Source organism: Mesoplodon bidens (genome assembly GCF_964165515.1).
Source record: "Mesoplodon bidens genome assembly, chromosome: 12".
NCBI classification, from domain to species: domain Eukaryota; kingdom Metazoa; phylum Chordata; class Mammalia; order Artiodactyla; family Ziphiidae; genus Mesoplodon; species Mesoplodon bidens.
The window spans coordinates 59,907,279-59,930,243 of NC_138168.1; the positions used below are offsets into that span (position 1 = coordinate 59,907,279).

Here is a 22,965-nt window from a genome sequence, read left to right on the forward strand (position 1 = left end):
AAGACTCAATCAAATCTTCCTTAATGATTTCACCAAACACTCCAGTCTGTGATGCTCTCTCTCAACTCTGAAAAAGCACTGGGCTTAGATTCCATATGATCTTTTCTTATTCGGTTATACAAGCATCTCTCAGAGCTGAAAAGATCTTAAAAAAGCATTCAGCCTCATGCTTAAATGTCCTCTACATCTCTAGCAAGTACTTAACCAGTTTATGCTTGGACACTTCCCCTAATTTTACTACCTGCTACAGTAGCTCATTCTAGGTTTCAACCGCCCTACAATTACAGAGGTCTTCCTCATAATCAGCTTATATCTGTCACCAAATAGCTTCAAACCACTAGTTATTATTGTACTTTACTATCTATAAAAAAAAACAAAACTAAATCCCTCCTGTATATTCCCAATATTCTAAGATTTTAAGAAACTTATCCAGTCTCCCACAAATCTCAAGATATATTTATACGATGTACCTTTAGCCATTCTGACATCATTTCTTCTACTTTACCAAATGTCCTAGTAATTATATGCTGCCTTTTGTTATTCTAGTATTTCAGATATGTGTCAGCCACTCTTAGGGCCAATCTCTAAAATGTCAGAACTTTCACCAAGTCTAGACATTAGGACAATTTCACATTATCTCATTCCTTTCTCTCCCCACCCCCATGGTATCCAATGTGAGCTAATCATATATTAAATGTTTAATCAGTTTGGCTTTGAAATAGTCCTCTCAAATTAGTTCTCGATGAATTGCCCACTGTAAACTGCATGTTTCTAGGCATAGATTAATTTCCTCCAACATTTTCCCTTCATTATAATAAATGGAAAATTACCAGATTTTTTTTTCTCAAAAAGAAATAGTTTCAGGGATAGTAAAATATCTTGTGGAAATTAAACATGATACAAGGTTCCAGGCACTTCATATGACAGTATAAATAGACACAGGAAAATACTATAGCATGGCAGCATCAAAAAGAGCTTTGTGAGCAATGACTAGTTGGCATTTGAAACATTGTAGTGACATATTTCACCAGATACAATTTTTGTACTTTCAAATTATTCATTTTTTAAAAAAATCATGCTTCTCATTTCCAATGCTACATGACGATGTTCCCATGTAGTATAGGAACAAGGCTATTACATTTGCCTGGATAGATAAAACACTTTATGGCCAAAAGTTTCAGACCAACCATTTTCATTGACCCTCAGCTGGCAACAGTTGGTACTGCAAAAGGTCAGCCTCTCTCTGGTTGTTTTTTAGAGCAATCTGCACCTAATTGTACTAATTTTACTCTCAATGTATTGCTTAATTATCTATTGCTCCAGAAGGAACGACATTTCCTTTGGCTGAGAAACTAGCTGTATCACACTACATTAGCACCAAGGGCAAAGTGATGGCTGACTTTCCTGTTTTGGCAGGCCTACTCAGGAGGCACCGTGTCAGCACCTGGGGAGATTACTGAAAGACTGGCCCAACTGCCACAGCTTTGATCGCAATCTGCATAGAATTACCAGTCACACATTAAACAGCCTCATTTCAATTCACCAAAATGAACGGGGCCACCAAATCTCCCCACACAATTCCCTGCTTTCAGTAACTCCACTGTTGAATTTCTCTGTCCAACCCAATGATGCATGCCCACCAAGCTCTGTAATGATGGATGGAGTCATTAGCATTTTAGTTTCTACACTGAACCTGAGGCCAAAGCATATGGTCTGACAGATGTTCCAGCAATGGGTTCTATTTGATTTGTCATGTAGGTGTCCACTTACACTGGACCTTCATGAAAGAATACTAATTTGTAAGTTACAGTCCAACTCCTGTTTCAACTCTTTCACATCCTCGAACGTTATAACATGTTCTGATAATAGAACACTCAGAACATGCTTTATTCTATATTTCAGTTTACACTGATGATTAAAAATCACCCTTGAACCCAATCAAATGACTTCAAATGGACAAGATGGACAAAAATGCAGGTAATGTTTGTACTAGGCTATCACCATCTACAGCAGGGGTCCCCAACCCCCGAGCCACGGACTGGTAAGGCTCAGCTCCCCATCACTCGCATTGCCACCTAAACCGCACCCCCTACATCCGTGGAAAAACTGTCTTCCACAAAACCGGTCCCTGGGGCCAAAAAGGTTGGGGACCGCTGATCTACAGCATGATTAGTACTGCCAGTGATTTGGTTATTTGAGGAAATGTTTCATATACTCACTTTCTCCTCATTCATGGTTTATTAAGGTAAACTATATACAGCAAATTGGATAAATCTTAACTTCTGACAAATGTATATACACCCATAGACCCAAAGCCCCAATAAAGCTATACGACATTTACTTTACCTCAAAAAGTTTCCCTGCTCACTTCCAGTTCCTAATCACCCCCCAACCCCAGTCAAATACTGTTCTGATTTCTATCACCATAGATTAGCATCTAGAGAGTCATAAGGCATGAACTCTTTTGTGTCTCTTCTCTTTCAGAAAGCATAATATTGCTGAGCTTTATAAATCCTGGTATCAGTAGTGCATGGTTTCTAATTTATTGCTGAGTAGTGTGAATGAACCGCAAATTGTTTATCCATTCTCCTGTTAACGGACATTTGGGTTCGTTACAATTACTGGTTGTAATGAATAAAGCTGTTATAAACATTCTTCCACAAGTCTTTTTGTGAACACATGCTTTTATTTCTCTTATGTAACTACTTAGGAGTGGAACTTCTGTGTCATATGTTATTGTTCCCTTATATATTCACTTTTCCCTGCAATCACTTTATCTACTATCCATATTATTGTGTTGAAATAAAAAGGACATGACTAAAATTTTTAACCCATGAACATATATAACCTATTTTTTTCTTTCCTGTGAGAAAATTATCTGGTACCTCTCAGGAATATAAACAGACATTTTTATTATTTTATTTCACTATAAATCGAACACTGAAAAACATTAAACATTAAACCATACATTAAAATCTCACTTATGATCTTATTTCCTATAACCTGGGTTTTATCATAAGCCTTAAGTTATGATCCACAAATTCTCTACCATTGGGGGTTCCTTAGGAACACAAAATGGTATAGTTTTAAAACTTGTTGTAAGCATTATAAAACATCTGTTCACGTGGGGAAAACTGCAAATTGTAAGCTAAAAAAAAAAGTTGTGTTCATATCTAGAATGCAAGCTACTTCATTGAGCGTTATGAAAGAAAACAAATTTGGAAATTCTCTAGGAGCAACTAAAGACTTTATCCTAACTCCCTTACACAATATGAATGAACTGCATAACATACTTTTTTAAACTATGTTCCACAAAACCTCATGATTTCACCAGATTTATAGCTTGCTGACACCAATGGACTTTTTTTTTTTTACACAAGAGCATGATATATTTTATTGAAGGTATTTCTTTTGGTTGTGCTATATCCATTATGGATAATGCTATACCAATGGACTTTTAAAAACATTCATCCATATTGTTTTATGCATCAGTAGTTTGCTCAGCGTGTGCAAGGAGGTTAATTTGGCCATATATTTTGTCATTGTTTTCTAAACGTCTAGAGGGAATGACCTTATTTAAGACTCTCTCATTTTATAATCTGAAATCTTGCAGGAAAGAAAACTCCGTAAAGGGACTTCCCTAGTGGTCCAGTGGTAAGGAGTCTGCCTTCCAATGCAGGGGACGAGGGTTCCATCCCTGGTTGGGGAACTAAGATCCCACATGCTGCAGGGCAACTAAGCCCGCGCACCACAAATACTGAGCTCATGCGCCGCAAACTACAGAGCCCACGTGCTCTGGAGTCTGCACGCCACAACTAGAGAGAGAATACCTGCACACCACAACTAGAGAAAAGCCTGTGTGAGGCAACTAAGACCCGACGTGGCCAAAAAGATAAATTTAAATAAATAAATATTTTTAAAAAAAGAACACTCCTTAAAGATATAGCAGACCCACTATGATATGTTTTATGGACTATCCCAGATTATCTCAGGTAACTCACTAAGTATCTGCTTTTTTGTGCTCCATTCTTTAATTTACCTGATTTGTGTGTCATTTTAAACAATAAAAATGATTGAAATATCAATTTTAAGCTAAAGACAATAAACAAGTGCGAAGTTATTCTCTAAATGTATTTCTATACATAAATTACTTTGAATGTCATATACTATCAGGTATTCATGGCAGTTGTAGTGTATCATTTTTCATTTAAAATAGAAAATTGGACGCTTCCTAGTTTTTGCTCTTTTACACCATATTCAAACAACATTTACCAATTGAAGCTCAATATTATTATATTATATAAATGATTTGGAGGACATAAAAAGTTGATGGCCATTTTATTACACCTGACCATGGCAGGTGTAACAGCTACTCCATTATTGCATTACTTTTGTAATAGGATGCAAAGACCTTTCATTCTGAGTTACTTCAGAGTACATTCGTTCACAGCAATCAGCAGAGATTTTAAGCAGTTGTTCTCACAATGATACTTAATTTAAGGAACGATTTTTTTTTTCCCACACAAAACTAATAACTTAAAAGTTTTAGGGGGCTTCCCTGGTGGCACAGTGGTTGAGAGTCCGCCTGCCGATGCAGGGCACACGGGTTCGTGACCCGGTCCGGGAAGATCCCACATGCCGCGGAGTGGCTGGGCCCGTGAGCCATGGCTGCTGAGCCTGTGCGTCTGGAGCCTGTGCTCCGCAACAGGAGAGACCACAACAGTGAGAGCCCCGCGTACCACAAAAAAAAAAAAAAATTTACATTCCTCCATGAAACAAAAAAAGGTGATCAAGGCCATGTTTCAGACCATCAAAAATAATGTAGAGACCTGGTTTAGCATCTTACAGCTGGAAGGGATTTTGGTCTCTACCCACACCTCCTTTTATAGATAAAAAAATCTATGGCCTGGAAAAGTTCAATGAATTCTCTAAGCCAATATAATTAACTGGGTTATAAGAATTAAAGAGTTAGAATTAAGGTTAGAATTAAGAACTGGGCCCCTTGACCTTTAGGAAGTTGTTCTACACCAAGCAAAAATAACTTGACATCTATCTGTGTGTGTTGGCCTGTAGATGCATTGTGGAATCAAGATTCTTCTTCCTTTATTATGTTTCTACTAGTTTCAGCAAAAGATGGATCATTTTTTTAAATCATTGGCCACTTTCTGATTCACTCACTCTATAGATGCACACATATCAATTATATTTATATATCTACACCTTTATCTCTATGTCTCAGTCTTATTTATTTGAAAACAACCTTAAACCAGGCAATTGATAATCTTCAATGTTTCTTAAATATGGAGAAGAATGATTCAAGGGAATAAGTTAAGGTAATTTAAGTGGTATTATTGAAAAGACAGAAAAGCTTTTTCATGAATAAGCATGTAAATTGCTGAAGAATTGGGCAATGTCAAAATAGACGAGAAATATATAAATTCACCTTGGAAAATGTAAAGAGAAAGAAGAGGAGAAAAAAGAAAGCAGAACAGAAATTGAACAGAATATTTTTATCTCTCATCTTTATTTAAAAAATGGCAAGAGGAAAATTTTTTAAAACTATAATGAAATGAGCCAATATACAAAAGTAAGAAACAAACAATAAATGAGCAGTATTTTTACTGCAACCCACTCAGACCAGCAGGGCCAGAAAGTCTTTGTTGCCACAAGGCAGCTGGTGTCTAAGTACACAAAACCCTTTTTATTTCAACGTCCCATTAAATCCTGGGGCGTAAACCCAGGGGCAGACTGCAGAGTCTCTGGTTCTCCAAGACAAGACTATATAGATAACAATAAAAATTAAATGCCAAAAATGTCTCTACCTAAATGAAAAACAACTAGCAAAGTAATTAGATAATATATCTAAACACATTCTTAATACTATCAATATATAGGCTGAGAGACAGAGAAAGTAAGAGGGATTCTAACTATATGTTTAGATGATGAAACAAGTTGTACATTATACAATACACTCTACAGGAAGAATTATCTTATATTTAAATACCTGTAGTGGAAATTAGCATAATCACAGGGAAAAAAGGAGAGAGTTCATTTCCTTTTCACATATTCAGGATGGTATCCTGATATGCACATATCAAATAAATTACAAAAGTAGCTATAATTAGATTGATATGAAATACATGTGTTATAACATCTGACTGGATGTGGGAATTGAATGAAAAAACACATTTATAACACCCAGTACAATATCAGGCATTATATTGGTATGATTTCAATAATCATTTATTATAATTATTATCCCAACTTCCTGAAACCTAATGATGATCCTTGACACTAATTTTCTCTCTCTAAAGATATCATAAAATAAAGCCTGATGTCTATGTTCAAGAAACTAAGCTAATGATTTTCCTTTTTGGTCTCTATTGGCAGTCTCAGGAATTTAAAATTCTAACTAATTAAATCCCTTTCCTCATTCTGATGCAAACAGAATTAAATAATAATAATAATAAAGGTGCTCAGAGAATATAATTTCTTACATTCTAGCTTCAAATATTTAGCTCAACAATCATCTGCCCTAGGTCCAGCCTCAAGGCTGTAGTTGCTCTTAGCTCCTCCCACCTCCCCACCCACCTCTGCCCCTAGGATTGACAGATATTCTCTGAAGATATGGCACATTCCTTAGTGACTGTTTTCTCACAGGTTCTTTTAAAGCTCTTTATATGCACCATTCACATTTCCCCAACATGTATGCTAAACTGCAATTCATTAAATACACATTTATTGCGGATTTAATATGTGCAAGGCAAATATCTTGTCCTCAGATCTGTGATTAACCCTTATACACAAAAATCCTGAAAAAAAAATTTTAATTGGCTCTCTTCCAATTCACATTTCCAGAAATACTCCCAAAGGTTTCTTAAAATACTTTTGAAAACTTTATCAGAGTATGACAGCTCCTGCTTAAGTACTATGCTCTTGTAAGTTGTTTTCAAAATGTTAAATGAGACATTTTTCATTTTTTTCCTATTTTGAATGGATCTAGAAAAATTGTTTTTACAGTTTGGACATAACATTAGAGAATTATGATTCTCTAATGAGTTCATGAGTAACTCACCCAAATACTTATTAACTATACACTGTTATATTTTTATTCATATTCCAAAAATGGAAATATCTGAAATGAATCTGCAACTAATTAAGTCAAACCTACACAAAAGACAACCTGTCACACACATATTCCACCCCCCACCCCCGCACACACATACACAGGGAAAAAGAATTTGTGATTTTTTAAAAATCAAGTGTACCCTTTAGTTCAGCTGACAATGTGGCCTTACCTGCAGCCATAACTTGTTATGTACAGCGTCTCTCCCTGTAGCGATACACTGAAATGTAGCATTCTGCCCTGCATTGACCTCTACGTCCCCCAGACGGAGGAAATGAGGAGATTTATCTGTGAAGACAAGAAAAAAATTACTTTTTTCCACATGAAGAAAACATGCCGTGTTACTTTCTCCCAGCAGAATAATGTTGTTCATACTTTTACCTTTGGCCAAGACTAATGTCGTATGGAAGAAAATTGAGTTTTCTCTGTGCTGAAAGACACGGTTGCCTCTCTCACGCTCAGTTCTCTTTTTTTAATAGCTTTATTACGTATCGCCCCATAATTGCTAGAGCAATTCTATACAGAGTGACCACCAACGATTACTGCTGGAGGACCCCCGTAGTATGTTGCATACGGGTGATAATAAAACAGTTACAAGTCAAAGCAAACTAAAGAGATCAAATAGGCACAAAGCAGAGCATAATAGAAAACTATAAGGAAAACACAGAATGACAGCTCAAAAACTGACATATACATGGCCGTTGAACTATTAAGTTACAGTTTAAGCAGTTACATCTTTCTTTTCTTTTTTAAAGAAATTTCAATAACTATAATCCTCTAGTACTTCAAAGAACAAGGTACGGGACTGTTCTTCTTCCTCTCAGAGAATTATTAGCTTAACTGTTGTTAAATCCACCTCCTATTCCTTCATAGTCCTAAGAAAGTTACCCAAAAGAAATATTAGACCAACAAAAAAGTGATGACTACCATCAAAATATACATGAGTTATATGACCGTCAAACAAGCATTCTCTATAATTACCTTTTAAAACTGAAGCTTATTCAGGTTTTCAACTGAAAAGAAACATAAATGGGAAAAGCTAAGCCTCAGTGAGTAAAGATAGTGCATGGAGGACCATATCACAATGAAACTACTGTTGCGCTCAATTTCTGTATTTTTTAACTTGTTTACTCATGAAAGCCTTTCTTTAATATCTTCTTTCAAGAAGTGTAAATGAACAGTAGATGGAAACACCATTCTCAAATATGAATGGATTGAAGGAGTTTAGTAAACCAACTTGAACTTTGAGTGAGATAATTTCTCCTTTTTCTTAGAATACACCACATGTAATAAATCATTTGACCTTTGCCTGCTACATCTTTCTCCAGTGCCTCATCTCAGTAGATGCTTCAGAAAAAGGAATGCTCGAACTAGAACACAAGCTAAAACAGTGGTTCTCAAATTGTGAACTCAAGACGATCAGCATTAGTATCACCTGGGAACAATCAGAAACAGGTGAGGGGCCAAGCAATGTGTGATTTGCCATATCCAGTTGGAGATTCTGAGGCACACTAGGGTTTGACAACCAGTTAGCAGGAGCAGGAGCCTTGGCCCCTGGTACGGTGGCCCCTGTGCATGCTGCTTACAAAGTATTAGAGAATTTCCACCAGGAGGGTTACTGAACAGATCATCTAGAATTCATGGGCCCTATAAATCACTGCTGTTGGGAGATATAGCTTAAGTCTGAATTTATACCAACCGTTTTATGCCTGGCTCTACTGAATGCATGAAGTAATTGTCTTTCAGAGTATGTGATATAAACACAAATGTAGTTACCCCATCTGAAGACCAATCAATGTGCATCTAAGGACATACCAAACTATGTGTTAATAAATTGAGTCTCTTGTTTTGTGTGCTTTCTATTGTTTTGTTGTTTAATATGAATTAGCCAGAAATTTATTATGACATTAAAAACTTAGTCTTAAGTTTGGAATAAGATGAGTTAACTCATTTTCTTCATTTCACCCCAACTTTCAACTTAGCAGATCACATAAGTTGGTGAGGCTTCTTTTTATTTTCTTTTCACTGAACTGATTTGTTATTCTTTGCTTTCCTAGGCAATTTAATAATACCAAAAGATGGAACGAGTCCTACCTAGAGTTTCATTTACATTTTAAATTTTTTCTGTCAAAAATAATGTCAACTAAATAAACTGAAGATCTAACAGGCTTTATTAGGGGATTCATGAATCAGGCAGCATCCCAACTATTAACTATAAGACAGATCGAAGGGGTTGTACAAAATGGAAGGTTTTTATAAGAAGGAGAGTGGGGCAAGGGAGCTACTAGCAAAAAGAAAAGAAGTAATTATTTTTAGGCCAGGACATCTTCTTTGAGAAAGAAAAGGAACAGCAAGGGTTTTATGATTCAGATCACCTCTTCTTCCTCTGAGAGATGGAGAGGGATCACAGGACAGATTATCTTACTGGTGCTTGACCATGAAATCCAGATTGGTCAATTAAGATAACATTTCTGGAAGAAACTGAAACTGCAATTGGATCAGGTATAAATCTAGGTTTTGTATCATGAACTTTTAGCATGAGTGATGCCATTTTGGGACTGTGGTTTTCTTTTGAACAGTAATTAATTAAAAGAATCCTTTAACATGTGTAGTACAAGTCTGAAAAATATTTGATTCAAAAACTCTAGAAATATTTCAGTGTTCTTTTAAAACTGAACAAAAGGCTAGGAGTAACAACAAAAGAGAGAGCAATGACCAAGTGATAATCAATAGTCACTACCAATATAAGACAAGTGTTGAAAGGATATAGAAAAATACAGTTCTTAATCACAACCTACCACAAGGATAACTCAGGACTTGGATGTCATCAATGGCAATATAACCACTTCTTCCTCCTGAGACTTCAGCTTCAAATATTACCTGTCAGGAAGAAATAGAAAACACTTACAACAATCATTTTTAAGGAATTTTCACAGTGAAGGAAAAATAGCTATAACACACTTACGAAAATTAAAATTTAATTTTCGTCCAATAAGAATTAAAAGTTCATCTTATAATGTGAGTAATTTCCTAAACCTTGTACAGGTAAACAACATTTTTTTGAAGAGCAATTAAATTATTGAGGTCAAGGAGTTCTCACTAAATTTCTTAAGCAACTATTATTAAGTGTTGTAGATTTCCTGAACGGGCAATATACAGGCAGAATGAATAGGCAGATATAGCAAATCTCATATCTCTAAATTTTCCTTTATTGACTTTTTCCATTTTTGTTATTTATTTAACATATATTGAGCACCTACAAATGTGCCAAGCAGTATGCTAACCAGCGAAGACATCAACTGATCTAAGCTTTTAAATAGCTGAATTTTCAAAGACAGAAGTCATCAGATAGATTAGTGTTACTCCAGGCAAAAGGAACCATATACAATGGAATAGAACAGAACTCTGTGTTTGGGAAACCAAATGAATGTAATCTGTATAGCTACAAAGACTCAAGAGGGAAGAGATGAAATTAGAGAAGTAGGCATGGAAGACTTTGAATACCATGGGAGTGAAGTCAGGAGCATATCCTGTCAATGATTAATCAATTTAAAAATATATATTATTAATAAATATTTTAATAAATATATTTTTAAAAATCAATGTTCAGGGCCTCCCTGGTGGCGCAGTGGTTGAGAGTCCGCCTGCCGATGCAGGGGATACGGGTTCGTGCCCCGGTCTGGGAGGATCCCATATGCCGCGGAGCGGCTGGGCCCGTGAGCCATGGCCGCTGGGCCTGCGCATCCGGAGCCTGTGCTCCGCAACGGGAGAGGCCACAAGAGTGAGAGGCCCGCATACCGCAAAAAGAAAAAAAAAAAAAAAAAAAAAAAAAAAAAAAAAAATCAATGTTCAGATATAAGCTAATGTTTTAGAATTTTGTTGTTACAGTCAATCACAGAACTTCGTAAAGACTTTCCCTTAGTAACGTGTGCTGTGACTCTTCAAGAGAAAACAGATTAAGCATGCCACATTTCAACATTTTATTTGACTATGGGCTCCTTTATTCATGGAGAGACATAGGTTATCTTTGGAGTGTTTCGCAAAACATTTTAGGAAACATTGGAAATTGATATTTAAAGTAGGAATAAAATATAATCAAATTGGTCTATTACAAATATATTTGGCTCAGGACTTCCCTGGTGGCGCAGCAGTTAAGAATCTGCCTGCCAATGCAGGGGACACGGGTTCGATCCCTGGTCTGGGAAGATCCCACATGCCATGGAGCAACTAAGCCTCTGTGTCACAACTACTGAGCCTGCGCTCTAGAGCCCGCAAGCCACAACTACTGAGCCCACGTGCCACAACTACTGAAGCCCGTGCGCCTAGAGCCTGTGCTCTGCAACAAGAGAAGCCACCGCAATGAGAAGCCCGCGCACCGCAAGGAAGAGTGGCCCCCACTCGCCGCAACTGGAGAGAGCCCGTGCAGTTGAGAGACCCAATGCAGCCAAAAATAAATGAAATAAATAAATTTTAAAAAATAAAAATAAAGAAATATATTTGGCTAAAAGGTGGAGGATGGCCCCAAAGAAGGTAAGACTAGAAACAGACAAATAATATGCTAGTAGCAGTGAAAATAGAAAGATGAGAAGAAAAAGGAGAGATAAAAGAAATGATACTAAGGAAACAGACAAAATAGAAATTATTGATTCATTAGTTGTATAAAATGATAGGAAAATTCTCATTCCTGGCCTGGGTCCCTAGGTAGATAATGCTATTGTCTGTTGTCAAGAAGGAGGAAACGTCCCGCAGGTCTCATAGAAATGGGACCTAAGAAGTGGCCAAAGCAGGTAGCTTTTATGCTTTTTAGACAAAGAAACAATAAATTTGTGAGGAAGTGACAGGAAATAGTTTTGGGTGCTCAATTAGTGAAGAACCTAAACAGAGTTTGGACCTGGGGTAGTAAATTAGTGAAGTAGCAAGTTTTGTTTACACAGACTTTTCAACTCGGCATTCTCTATCTCTGATAAGAGATAAGGGTGATAAGGGTGTTCTTCTACCTCCAGATGCAGGGGGTACACCTTTCACCTGAGAGATTTATTTCCTGCTTTCAGAAAGACAGAAAGAAGGGTCAGAGTATCCCTCTTGCACTGGCCATTCCTTAAGAAACTAATTGAAAATAATCAGTATACCGTTGAGGCACATTTTGAGGCAGCCTACCCCATGACCCAACACTATCAGGTCCCTAGCCAGAACATGTGATACAGAAAAAGATACAAATTTGAGGGAGAAGGTAACTAAGTACATTTCAGACATTTCAGATTCGATTAGCCTAGGATACATATGGGGTAAATGCTTAGGAGATAACTAGACAGATATATCTCAAAGAGAAGAGATGGGTTTAAAATAAAGCTATAGATTTGGAAGTCATCATCACGGCAGTGAGTAAGCTACAGATTTGAAAGTTACAGGGATTGGTGAGTAAGACAGCATAGAAGATAAAAAGCAGCAAACCATGAAATGGAAGGCAAGAAGACAGCCAGCAGAAGTAAGGCCAACAGAGACTTCCGGGTAAGATGGCGGAAGAGTAAGACGCGGAGATCACCTTCCTCCCCACGGATACACCAGAAATACAGCTACACGTGGAACAACTCCTACAGAACACCTACTGAATGCTGGCAGAAGACCCCAGACCTCCCAAAAGGCAAGAAACTCCCCACATACCTGAGTAGGGCAAAGTGGAGAGATCCCCACACAGAGGACCGGTGCCGACCGGCACTCACCAGCCCGAGAGGCTTGTCTGCTCGCCCGCCGGGGTGCGCAGTGCTGGAAGCTGAGGCTCGGGCTTCGGTCAGAGCGCAGGGAGAGGACTGGGGCTGGCGGCGAGAACTCAGCCTGAAGGGGGCTAATGTGCCACAGCTAGCCGGCAGGGAGTCCGGGAAAACTCTGGAGCTGCCGAAGAGGCAAGAGACTTTTTCTTCCCTCTTGGTTTCCTGGTGCGCGAGGAGAGGGGATTAAGAGCGCTGCTTAAAGGGGCTCCACAGACGGGCGCGGGTCGCGACTGAAAGCACGGAGCCCAGTGACGGGCGTGGGACGCTGGGGCTGCTGCTGCCGCCGCCAAGAAGCCTGTGTGCGAGCGCAGGTCACTGCCCACACCGCCCTTCCGGGAGCCTGTGCAGCCCGCCACTGCTGGGGTCCCGGGATCCAGGGGCGGCTTCCCTGGGAGAACGCACGGCGCGCCTCGGGCTGGTGCAACGTCACGCCGACCTCTGCCGCTGCAGGCTCGCCCCGCACTCCGTGCCCCTCCCTCCCGCCCGGCCTGAGTGAGCCAGAGTCCCCGAAGAGGCTGCTCCTTTAACCCTGTCCTGTCTGAGCAAAGAACAGACGCCCTCCGGCGACCTACACGCAGAGGCGGGGCCAAATCCAAAGCTGAGACCCAGGAGCTGTGAGAACAAAGAAGAGAAAGGGAAACCTCTCCCAGCAGCCTCAGAAGCAGCGGATTAAAGCTCCACAATCAACTTGATGTACCCTGCATCTGTGGAATACATGAATGGACAACACATCATCCCAAATTGAGGAGCCAGGAGTCAGTGCTGTGCCTCTGAGGTGGGAGAGCCAACTTCAGGACACTGGTCCACAAGAGACCTCCCAGCTCCACATAATATCAAACGGCAAAAATCTTCCAGAGATCTCCATCTCAACACCAGCACCCAGCTTCACTCAACGACCAGCAAGCTACAGTGCTGGACACCCTAAGCCAAACAACTAGCAAGACAGGAACACAACGCCACCCATTAGCTGAGAGGTGGCCTAAAATCATAAAAAGTCCGCAGACACCCCAAAACACACCACCAGACGTGGACCTGCCCACCAGAAAGACAAGATCCAGCCTCATCCACCAGAACACAGGCACTAGTCCCCTCCACCAGGAAGCCTACACAACCCACTAAACCAACCTTAGCCACTGGGGACAGACACCAAAAACAACGGGAACTACGAACCTGCAGCCTGCAAAAAGGAGACCCCAAACACAGTAACATAAGCAAAATGAGAAGACAGAAAAACACACAGCAGGAGAAGGAGCAAGATAAAATCCCACCAGATCTAACAAATGAAGAGGTAATAGGCAGTCTACCTGAAAAAGAATTCAGAATAATGATGGTAAAGATGATCCAAGATTCTATTTCCCAGATCCAAAATCTTGGAAATAGAATAGACAAAATGCAAGAAACAGTTAACAAGGACCTAGAAGAACTAAAGATGAATCAAGCATCGATTAAAAACACAATACATGAAATAAAAAATACTCTAGATGGGATCAATAGCAGAATAACTGAGGCAGAAGAACGGATAAGTGAGGTGGAAGATAAAATAGTGGAAATAACTGCTGCAGAGCAAAATAAAGAAAAAAGAATGAAAAGAACAGAGGACAGTCTCAGAGACCTCTGGGACAACATTAAATGCACCAACATTCGAATTATAGGGGTTCCCGAAGAAGAAGAGAAAAAGAAAGGGACTGAGAAAATATTTGAAGAGATTATAGTTGAAAACTTCCCTAATAGGGGAAAGGAAATAGTTAATCAAGTCCAGGAGGCACAGAGAGTCCCATACAGAATAAATCCAAGGAGAAATACGCCAAGACACATATTAATCAAACTGTCAAAAATTAAACACAAAGAAATCATATTAAAAGCAGCAAGGCAAAAACAACAAATAACACACAAGGGAATCCCCATCAGGATAACAGCTGATCTCTCAGCAGAAACTCTACAAGCCAGAAGGGAGTGGCAGGACATAATTAAAGTGATGAAGGAGAAAAACCTGCAACCAAGATTACTCTACCCAGCAAGGATCTCATTCAGATTTGATGGAGAAATTAGAACGTTTACAGACAAGCAAAAGCTGAGAGAGTTCAGCACCACCAAACCAGCTTTACAACAAATGCTAAAGGAACTTCTCTAGGCAAGAAACACAACAGAACGAAAAGACCTACAGTAACGAACCCAAAACAATTAAGAAAATGGGAATAGGAACATACATATCGATAATTACCTTAAATGTAAATGGAGTAAATGCTCCCACCAAAAGATACAGATTGGCTGAATGGATACAAAAACAAGACCCATATATATGCTGTCTACAAGAGACCCACTTCAGACCTAGAGACACATACAGACTGAAAGTAAGGGGATGGAAAAAGATATTCCATGCAAATGGAAACCAAAAGAAAGCTGGAGTAGCAATTCTCATATCAGACAAAATAGACTTTAAAATAAAGACTACTAGAAGAGACAAGTACACTACATTATGATCAAGGGATCAATCCAAGAAGAAGATATAACAATTGTAAATATTTATGCACCCAACATAGGAGCACCTCAATACATAAGGCAAATACTAACAGCCATAAAAGGGGAAATCGACAGTAACACACTCATAGTAGGGGACTTTAACACCCCACTTTCACCAATGGACAGATCATCCAAAATGAAAATAAAGAAGGAAACACAAGCTTTAAATGATACATTAAACAAGATGGACTTAATTGATATTTATAGGACATTCCATCCAAAAACAACAGAATACACATTTTTCTCAAGTGCTCATGGGACATTCTCCAGGATAGATCATATCTTGGGTCACAAATCAAGCCTTGGTAAATTTAAGAAAATTGAAATTGTATCAAGTATCTTTTCCGACCACAATGCTATGAGACTAGATATCAATTACAGGAAAAGAGCTGTAAAAAATACAAACACATGGAGGCTAAACAATACACTACTTAATAACGAAGTGATCACTGAAGAAATCAAAGAGGAAATTAAAAAATACCTAGAAACAAATGACAATGGAGACACGACGACCCAAAACCTATGGGATACAGCAAAAGCAGTTCTAAGAGGGAAGTTTATAGCAATACAATCCCACCTTAAGAAACAGGAAACATCTCGAATAAACAACCTAACCTTGCACCTAAAGCAATTAGAGAAAGAAGAACAAAAACATCCCAAAGTTAGCAGAAGGAAAGAAATCATAAAAATCAGATCAGAAATAAATGAAAAAGAAATGAAGGAAACGATAGCAAAGATCAATAAAACTAAAAGCTGGTTCTTTGAGAAGATAAACAAAATTGATAAACCATTAGCCAGACTCATCAAGAAAAAAAGGGGGAAGACTCAAATCAATAGAATTAGAAATGAAAAAGGAGAAGTAACAACTGACACTGCAGAAATACAAAAGATCATGAGAGATTACTATAAGCAACTCTATGCCAATAAAATGGACAACCTGGAAGAAATGGACAAATTCTTAGAAATGCACAACCTGCCAAGACTGAATCAGGAAGAAATAGAAAATATGAACAGACGAATCACAAGCACTGAAATTGAAACTCTGATAAAAAATCCTCCAACAAACAAAAGCCCAGGACCAGATGGCTTCACAGGCGAATTCTATCAAGCATTTAGAGAAGAGCTAACACCTATCCTTCTGAAACTCTTCCAAAATATAGCAGAGGGAGGAACACTCCCAAACTCATTCTATGAGGCCACCATCACCTTGATACCAAAACCAGACAAGGATGTCACAAAGAAAGAAAATTACAGGCCAATATCACTGATGAACATAGATGCAAAAATCCTCAACAAAATACTAGCAAACAGAATCCAACAGCACATTAAAAGGATCATACACCATGATCAAGTGGGGTTTATTCCAGGAATGCAAGGATTCTTCAATATACGTAAATCAATCAATGTGATACACCATATTAACAAATTGAAGGAGAAAAACCATATGATCATCTCAATAGATGCAGAGAAAGCTTTCGACAAAATTCAACACCCATTTATGGTAAAAACCCTGCAGAAAGTAGGCATAGAGGGAACTTTCCTCAACATAATAAAGGCCATATATGACAAACCCACAGCCAGCATCGTCCTCAATGGTGAAAAACTGAAACCATTTCCACTAAGATCAGGAACAAGACAAGGTTCCCCACTCTCACCACTCTTATTCAACCTAGTTTTGGAAGTTTTAGCCACAGCAATCAGAGAAGAAAAGGAAATAAAAGGAATCCAAATCGGAAAAGAAGAATTAAAGCTGTCACTCTTTACAGATGACATGATACTATACATAGAGAATCCTAAAGATGCTACCAGAAAACTACTAGAGTTAATTAATGAATTTGGTAAAGTTGCAGGATACAAAATTAATGCACAGAAATCTCTGGCATTCCTATATACTAATGATGAAAAATCTGAAAGTGAAATCAAGGAAACACTCCCATTTACCATTGCAACAAAAAGAATAAAATATCTAGGAATAAACCTACCTAAGGAGACAAAAGACCTGTATGCAGAAAATTATAAGACACTGATGAAAGAAATTAAAGATGATACAAATAGATGGAGAGATGTACCATGTTCTTGGATTGGAAGAATCAACATTGTGAAAATGACTCTACTACCCAAAGCAATCTACAGATTCAGTGCAATCCGTATTAAACTACCACTGACATTTTTCACAGAAGTAGAACAAAAAATTTCACAATTTGTATGGAAACACAAAAGACCCCGAATAGCCAAAGCAATCTTGAGAACGAAAAATGGAGCTGGAGGAATCAGGCTCCCTGACTTCAGACTATACTACAAAGCTACAGTAATCAGGACAGTATGGTACTGGCACAAAAAGAGAAAGATAGATCAATGGAACAGGATAGAAAGCCCAGAGTTAAACCCACGGACATATGGTCACCTTATCTTTGATAAAGGAGGCAGGAATGTACAGTGGAGAAAGGACAGTCTCTTCAATAAGTGGTGCTGGGAAAACTGGATAGGGACATGTAAAAGTATGAGATTAGATCACTCCCTAACACCATACACAAAAATAAGCTCAAAATGGATTAAAGACCTAAATGTAAGGCCAGACACTATCAAACTCTTAGAGGAAAACATAGGCAGAACACTCTATGACATAAATCACAGCAAGATCCTTTTGACCCACCTCCTAGAGAAATGGAAATAAAGACAAAAATAAACACATGGGACCTAATGAAACTTCAAAGCTTTTGCACAGCAAAGGAAACCATAAACAAGACCAAAAGGCAACCCTCAGAATGGGAGAAAATATTTGCAAATGAAGCAACTGACAAAGGATTAATCTCCAAAATTTATAAGCAGCTCATGCAGCTCAATAACAAAAAAACAAACAACCCAATCCAAAAATGGGCAGAAGACCTAAATAGACATTTCTCCACAGAAGATATACAGACTGCCAACAAACACATGAAAGGATGCTCAACATCTTTACTCATTAGAGAAATGCAAATCAAAACTACAATGAGGTATCATCTCACACCAGTCAGAATGGCCATCATCAAAAAATCTAGAAACAATAAATGCTGGAGAGGGTGTGGAAAAAAGGGAACACTCTTGAACTGCTGGTGGGAATGTGAATTGGTACAGCCGCTATGGAGAACGGTATGGAGGTTCCTTAAAAAACTACAAATAGAACTACCATATGACCCAGCAATCCCACTACTGGGCATATACCCTGAGAAAACCATAATTCAAAAAGAGACATGTACCAAAATGTTCATAGCAGCCCTATTTACAATAGCCCGGAGATGGAAACAACCTAAGTGTCCATCATCGGATGAATGGGTAAAGAAGATGTGGCACATATATACAATGGAATATTACTCAGCCATAAAAATAAATGAAATTGAGCTATTTGTAATGAGGTGGATAGACCTAGAGTCTGTCATACAGAGTGAAGTAAGTCAGAAAGAGAAAGACAAATACTGTATGCTAACACATATATATGGAATTTAAGAAAAAAAAATGTCATGAAGAACATAGGGGTAAGACAGGAATAAAGACACAGACCTACTAGAGAATGGACTTGAGGATATGGGGAGGGGGAAGGGTAAGCTGTGACAAAGTGAAAGAGCGGCATGGACATATATACACTACCAAACGTAAGGTAGATAGCTAGTGGGAAGCAGCCGCATAACACAGGGAGATGAGCTCGGTGCTTTGTGACCGCCTGGAGGGGTGGGATAGGGAGGGTGGGAGGGAGACGCAAAAGGGAGGGAATATGGGAACATGTATATGTATAACTGATTAAATTTGTTATAAAGCAAAAAGTTTAAAAAAATAAAAAAAATAAACTATTGAGCAAATCCAGTTTAAACGTACTCTAATCCAATCACTCAGATTTTTAAAATAAATTTATTTATTTTATTTATTTAAAAAAAAAAAAAAAAAGAAGTAAGGCCAACAAAGTACGATTCAGACAGAATGGTCGAGGAAGGCACTCCCCCCAGTCAGGCAGGTCAACACTCCCACCAAAAGGATTAGAAAAGGCCATATAAATTACAATGACCATAATTTTAAAACATCAGATATCTGCATAAACAATGGCATCTAGATGAGCACAAATTTTATGAGGACAGGATCTCTCCAATGTGATCCCAGGATCTTCTTTCTCATGGGACTATTTGCCAATTCTGGAAATTCTGTGGTTATAGCTCAGCACAGATTTAGGGCCTCTATGGGAGAAAGTGAAAACACTGAAGCTTGCTGTAACTGTGTAAAAAGAACAACAAACTAGAAATTTAAGAGTCTGAATAAAATAGATGCAGACTATGGCAAAAAACATGAACTGTAGGAGAGAGGTCAAGGAAAACTAAAAAAGTATCAATTAAAGTTAGCCATTAAGGGTTCTCTGGTAACTTTTGACACAGTTTTACTAAAGTCGAGGGGGATAAGTTTGACTGTTTTTATTGTTTTTACTGAGCACTTACTATACTCAAGAGACTGTTCTAAGTGAGCATGCTCATTCATGCTCACATCTTCTGTTGTTTCCTCTCTCTTTCTCTCTCTCTCTCTCTCCACACACACAAATTCATTACATCTTCACTACAATCATATGAGGTAGTTATTATTTTTATCCTCAATTTAAAGAAAGTTAAGTGACTGCACCAAAGTCTAACAGCTAACAAGTCGTAGAGCCAGGGATGGACCCAAGTCAACCTCCAGGATCTAATCTTCCATCAACTTCACTACACTTCCTCTCAAGATCAAGAAACAAACGCAGTAGAACATTTAATTTAAATAGACTTTAAATTGCCTTTAAAAGTTTAATATGTTAAATTTTTAAAGTGTCATTTTAAATAGCAAACTAATTATTCTATTGACTAAACAGCAGTATCATCAATCAGCATTACATCCTTCCCATTCTCATACCATATCTACATCCACCCCAAAGCCAATGACAATGGAACACAGCAGGCTGGGTGGATGGTTCATCTCCCCTCCGATCACTCCCATCATAAGTTACCTCCTGTGTTAGTTCTTTTCTACTTCAAGTTTGCCCTTTATGACTATTAATTTCCCTGGAATAAGTTAAAGCTGAGAAGTAGGAGAATGAGGTTTTTGGGGGAAGACAAATACTTCATGATGAAAGGAGGGCTAATCTATAAAGACAGAAATATATGTGTGTGTATGTGTGAGTGTGTGTATACATATCATTTGCATTTCACGTGAAGATTTGATATGATAACAACTGTCATGTCACTTTCTAAATATTGGAACAAAGGTTTAGCAAGAAATAGAGGAGAGAAGTAGAGACTTTAAATAATGTATAACTTGGAGCAGTTGTGTTACAGGCCACTATCTTGGGGGTGAGAAAATTTGTATTTGACACCCAACTCTCCTATTTACAAATTCTTGAGCAAATCACATAACCTTTAAGAGCCAAGTCTCAACTCCATAATATGGAGATAATGCAGCTTTCATTATAAAGTTTTGTGAGGATTAAATAGTAGCATCTGTAAAAGTGCTATATAAACCAAAAGGTAAGATTATGAACATTGTTAATATAGGACATTTGTATAAGTATATTTCAGGAAAACAAGTTTTACTTGCTCAAATGGTAGTTCAAGGAAAGGGAAAGTATAGAAAGAAAAAATGAGAAAATTATTTTTGGAAAAAATACAGTCTTATGAATAGACCACACAGCTGAATAATTAATCAGTTCATTATTTCAGGTTTGTTACAGTCAGCATTAATTAAATTATTTTAATTCTAGGCTTAGTTTTACTTTCTCGAATTGTTTTACTTCGTAGGTGGTAAGTTTAAACATATTTACTACACCCCTGAGGAAAAGTTTCTTATTTATTCATTTAAATTGAGCTTTATTCTGGACAATAAATTTAGGCCTTGATTTTAAAGGGAGTGAAAGAATTGGTTCTTTAGTAAAGAAAAAAAAATTGTTTCTCTTGTTAGTGACCTCATTTTCCCTAAGTGTTGTCTCTGCCTCATTAACTAGAGCAAGAGGAAATTTCTAAGATCAGATTCCTTTACTGCTAAGTATCTAATCAGCTTTATCACTTTAACAGAGCCCTCACCTTGTAAGTCTCTTCTGTCCACTCAGGGAAAACCAATCTCAATAGTTTAATTATGCAAAACTTGCTTGGGCTAATGCTCAGGTCAGAGCTAATGCTGGGTGTCAAATAGAAAACTAGGGCTTCCCAGGAGAAGACAGCAAGGGAAGCCATACCAGATGTCAACTTGAACCCATCCAGGAGGCCAGCCTGAGAACAGAATGAAAGGGCTCTGCTTTTTATGCTGTGTCCACTCTACTCTGTTACCTGAAATACTGAAGGTGATGATTCTAATCAAATTTTTGCTACTCTAGCAACATTTTTGGATTACTAACTAAATAAGTGAAGTCAAGTCAAATTAAAGGAGGGGAGGAGGCGGACCCTAAAGAACAACTTTATCTTTTGGCAAACTGAATTAATGCAGAAGAAGTACCTCATACAATGGAAAGCTGAACTCAAAGTAAGGAGCTTGGGCTCTGGTTGCTGGTTTGCTATCACATGTAACCCAGGCAACTAAATTAACCATGTCTTCAGAGCCTCACATGGGCAATACTGGCCTTGCCCATAACTCAGGTTTGTTGTGAAGATTGAATGGTATATGTGAAATGATTAAATGATATATAGAATGCCACGTAAGACAGGACATTATGGACATGAGAAAAATCTGAAATAAAAACTTGCACTTAATTTTCTTTCAATATATCACCGTGTTAAAAGTGTAGGCTCCAAAGTCAGATATACGTTGAGTTCACATTCTTTAAATGTTAACTTAAACTTGTAGAAAAACATATGTAAAGTTACTTATGTAACTTTAACTGATGTACAGTCTAAACCTAAGTTTCTTTTTCTATAAAAAGAAACTATTAGTATGCACCTCAGGGTTAAGGGGGAATTAAATGAGATAACACACGTGAACCATTTAGCACAGCTCCTGGCACACGGTAAGCATTCTAGGTTAAGGGGCACCACTGTCATCATGGGAAGAAAATATCCATAAAGGACACGTACTAAAATGAAATTTCTTCCCATTCCCTCCTCTCTTTTCAAAAACTTAACTCCCTGCCCTGAATTTGGAAAATTAAAAAATTTTTTTAAAAACTTAGGATAAACTGGTATTTCATTCCCATAAACCTCCTCAAATATGTTTTCTGTGATTTGAAGTTTTAAACACTGAATACTGTTAATGTAAAGTTCAAAGTAAATTACACATTTGCCTTCAAAGAATAAATGTAACAAAATGAAAACCTACAGAATAGAAATAGGTTTACTTCTATACGTTCCTGTCCAAATTTGGATAATGAATAAAATAGTCATCTATAATAAAATAGTCACCTGAGTAAAACAGTCATCTTAACCGACATTACTAAAGCTGCAGGTCCATCCATATCAGTGCTAGTAAAGCACATACATCTACATCTATGATGTCAATGTGACGCCTCAAAGTAAGGAGCTGTGCTTGACTCAACTTTGTGTCCTCAAAGCTTATTCTTACTACCTGGTACATAGCAGACAT

The 22,965-nt window shown here is 37.9% G+C and overlaps 1 protein-coding gene across 4 annotated transcripts in view; it reads right to left on the minus strand.

Annotated features, from left to right (window-relative positions):
• The window catches only part of PTPRK (protein tyrosine phosphatase receptor type K), a 588,095-nt gene that overhangs the window by 271,663 nt on the left and 293,467 nt on the right, over nt 1-22,965 (minus strand). For all 4 annotated transcript variants that reach the window (XM_081250577.1, XM_081250575.1, XM_081250574.1 and 1 more), the window contains exons 4-5: nt 9,925-10,006; nt 7,299-7,414 (exon numbers count right to left, since the gene is read on the minus strand). In XM_081250577.1, coding sequence (XP_081106703.1) covers nt 7,299-7,414; nt 9,925-10,006 — 198 coding nt within the window. The remainder of the gene's footprint in view (nt 1-7,298; nt 7,415-9,924; nt 10,007-22,965) is intronic.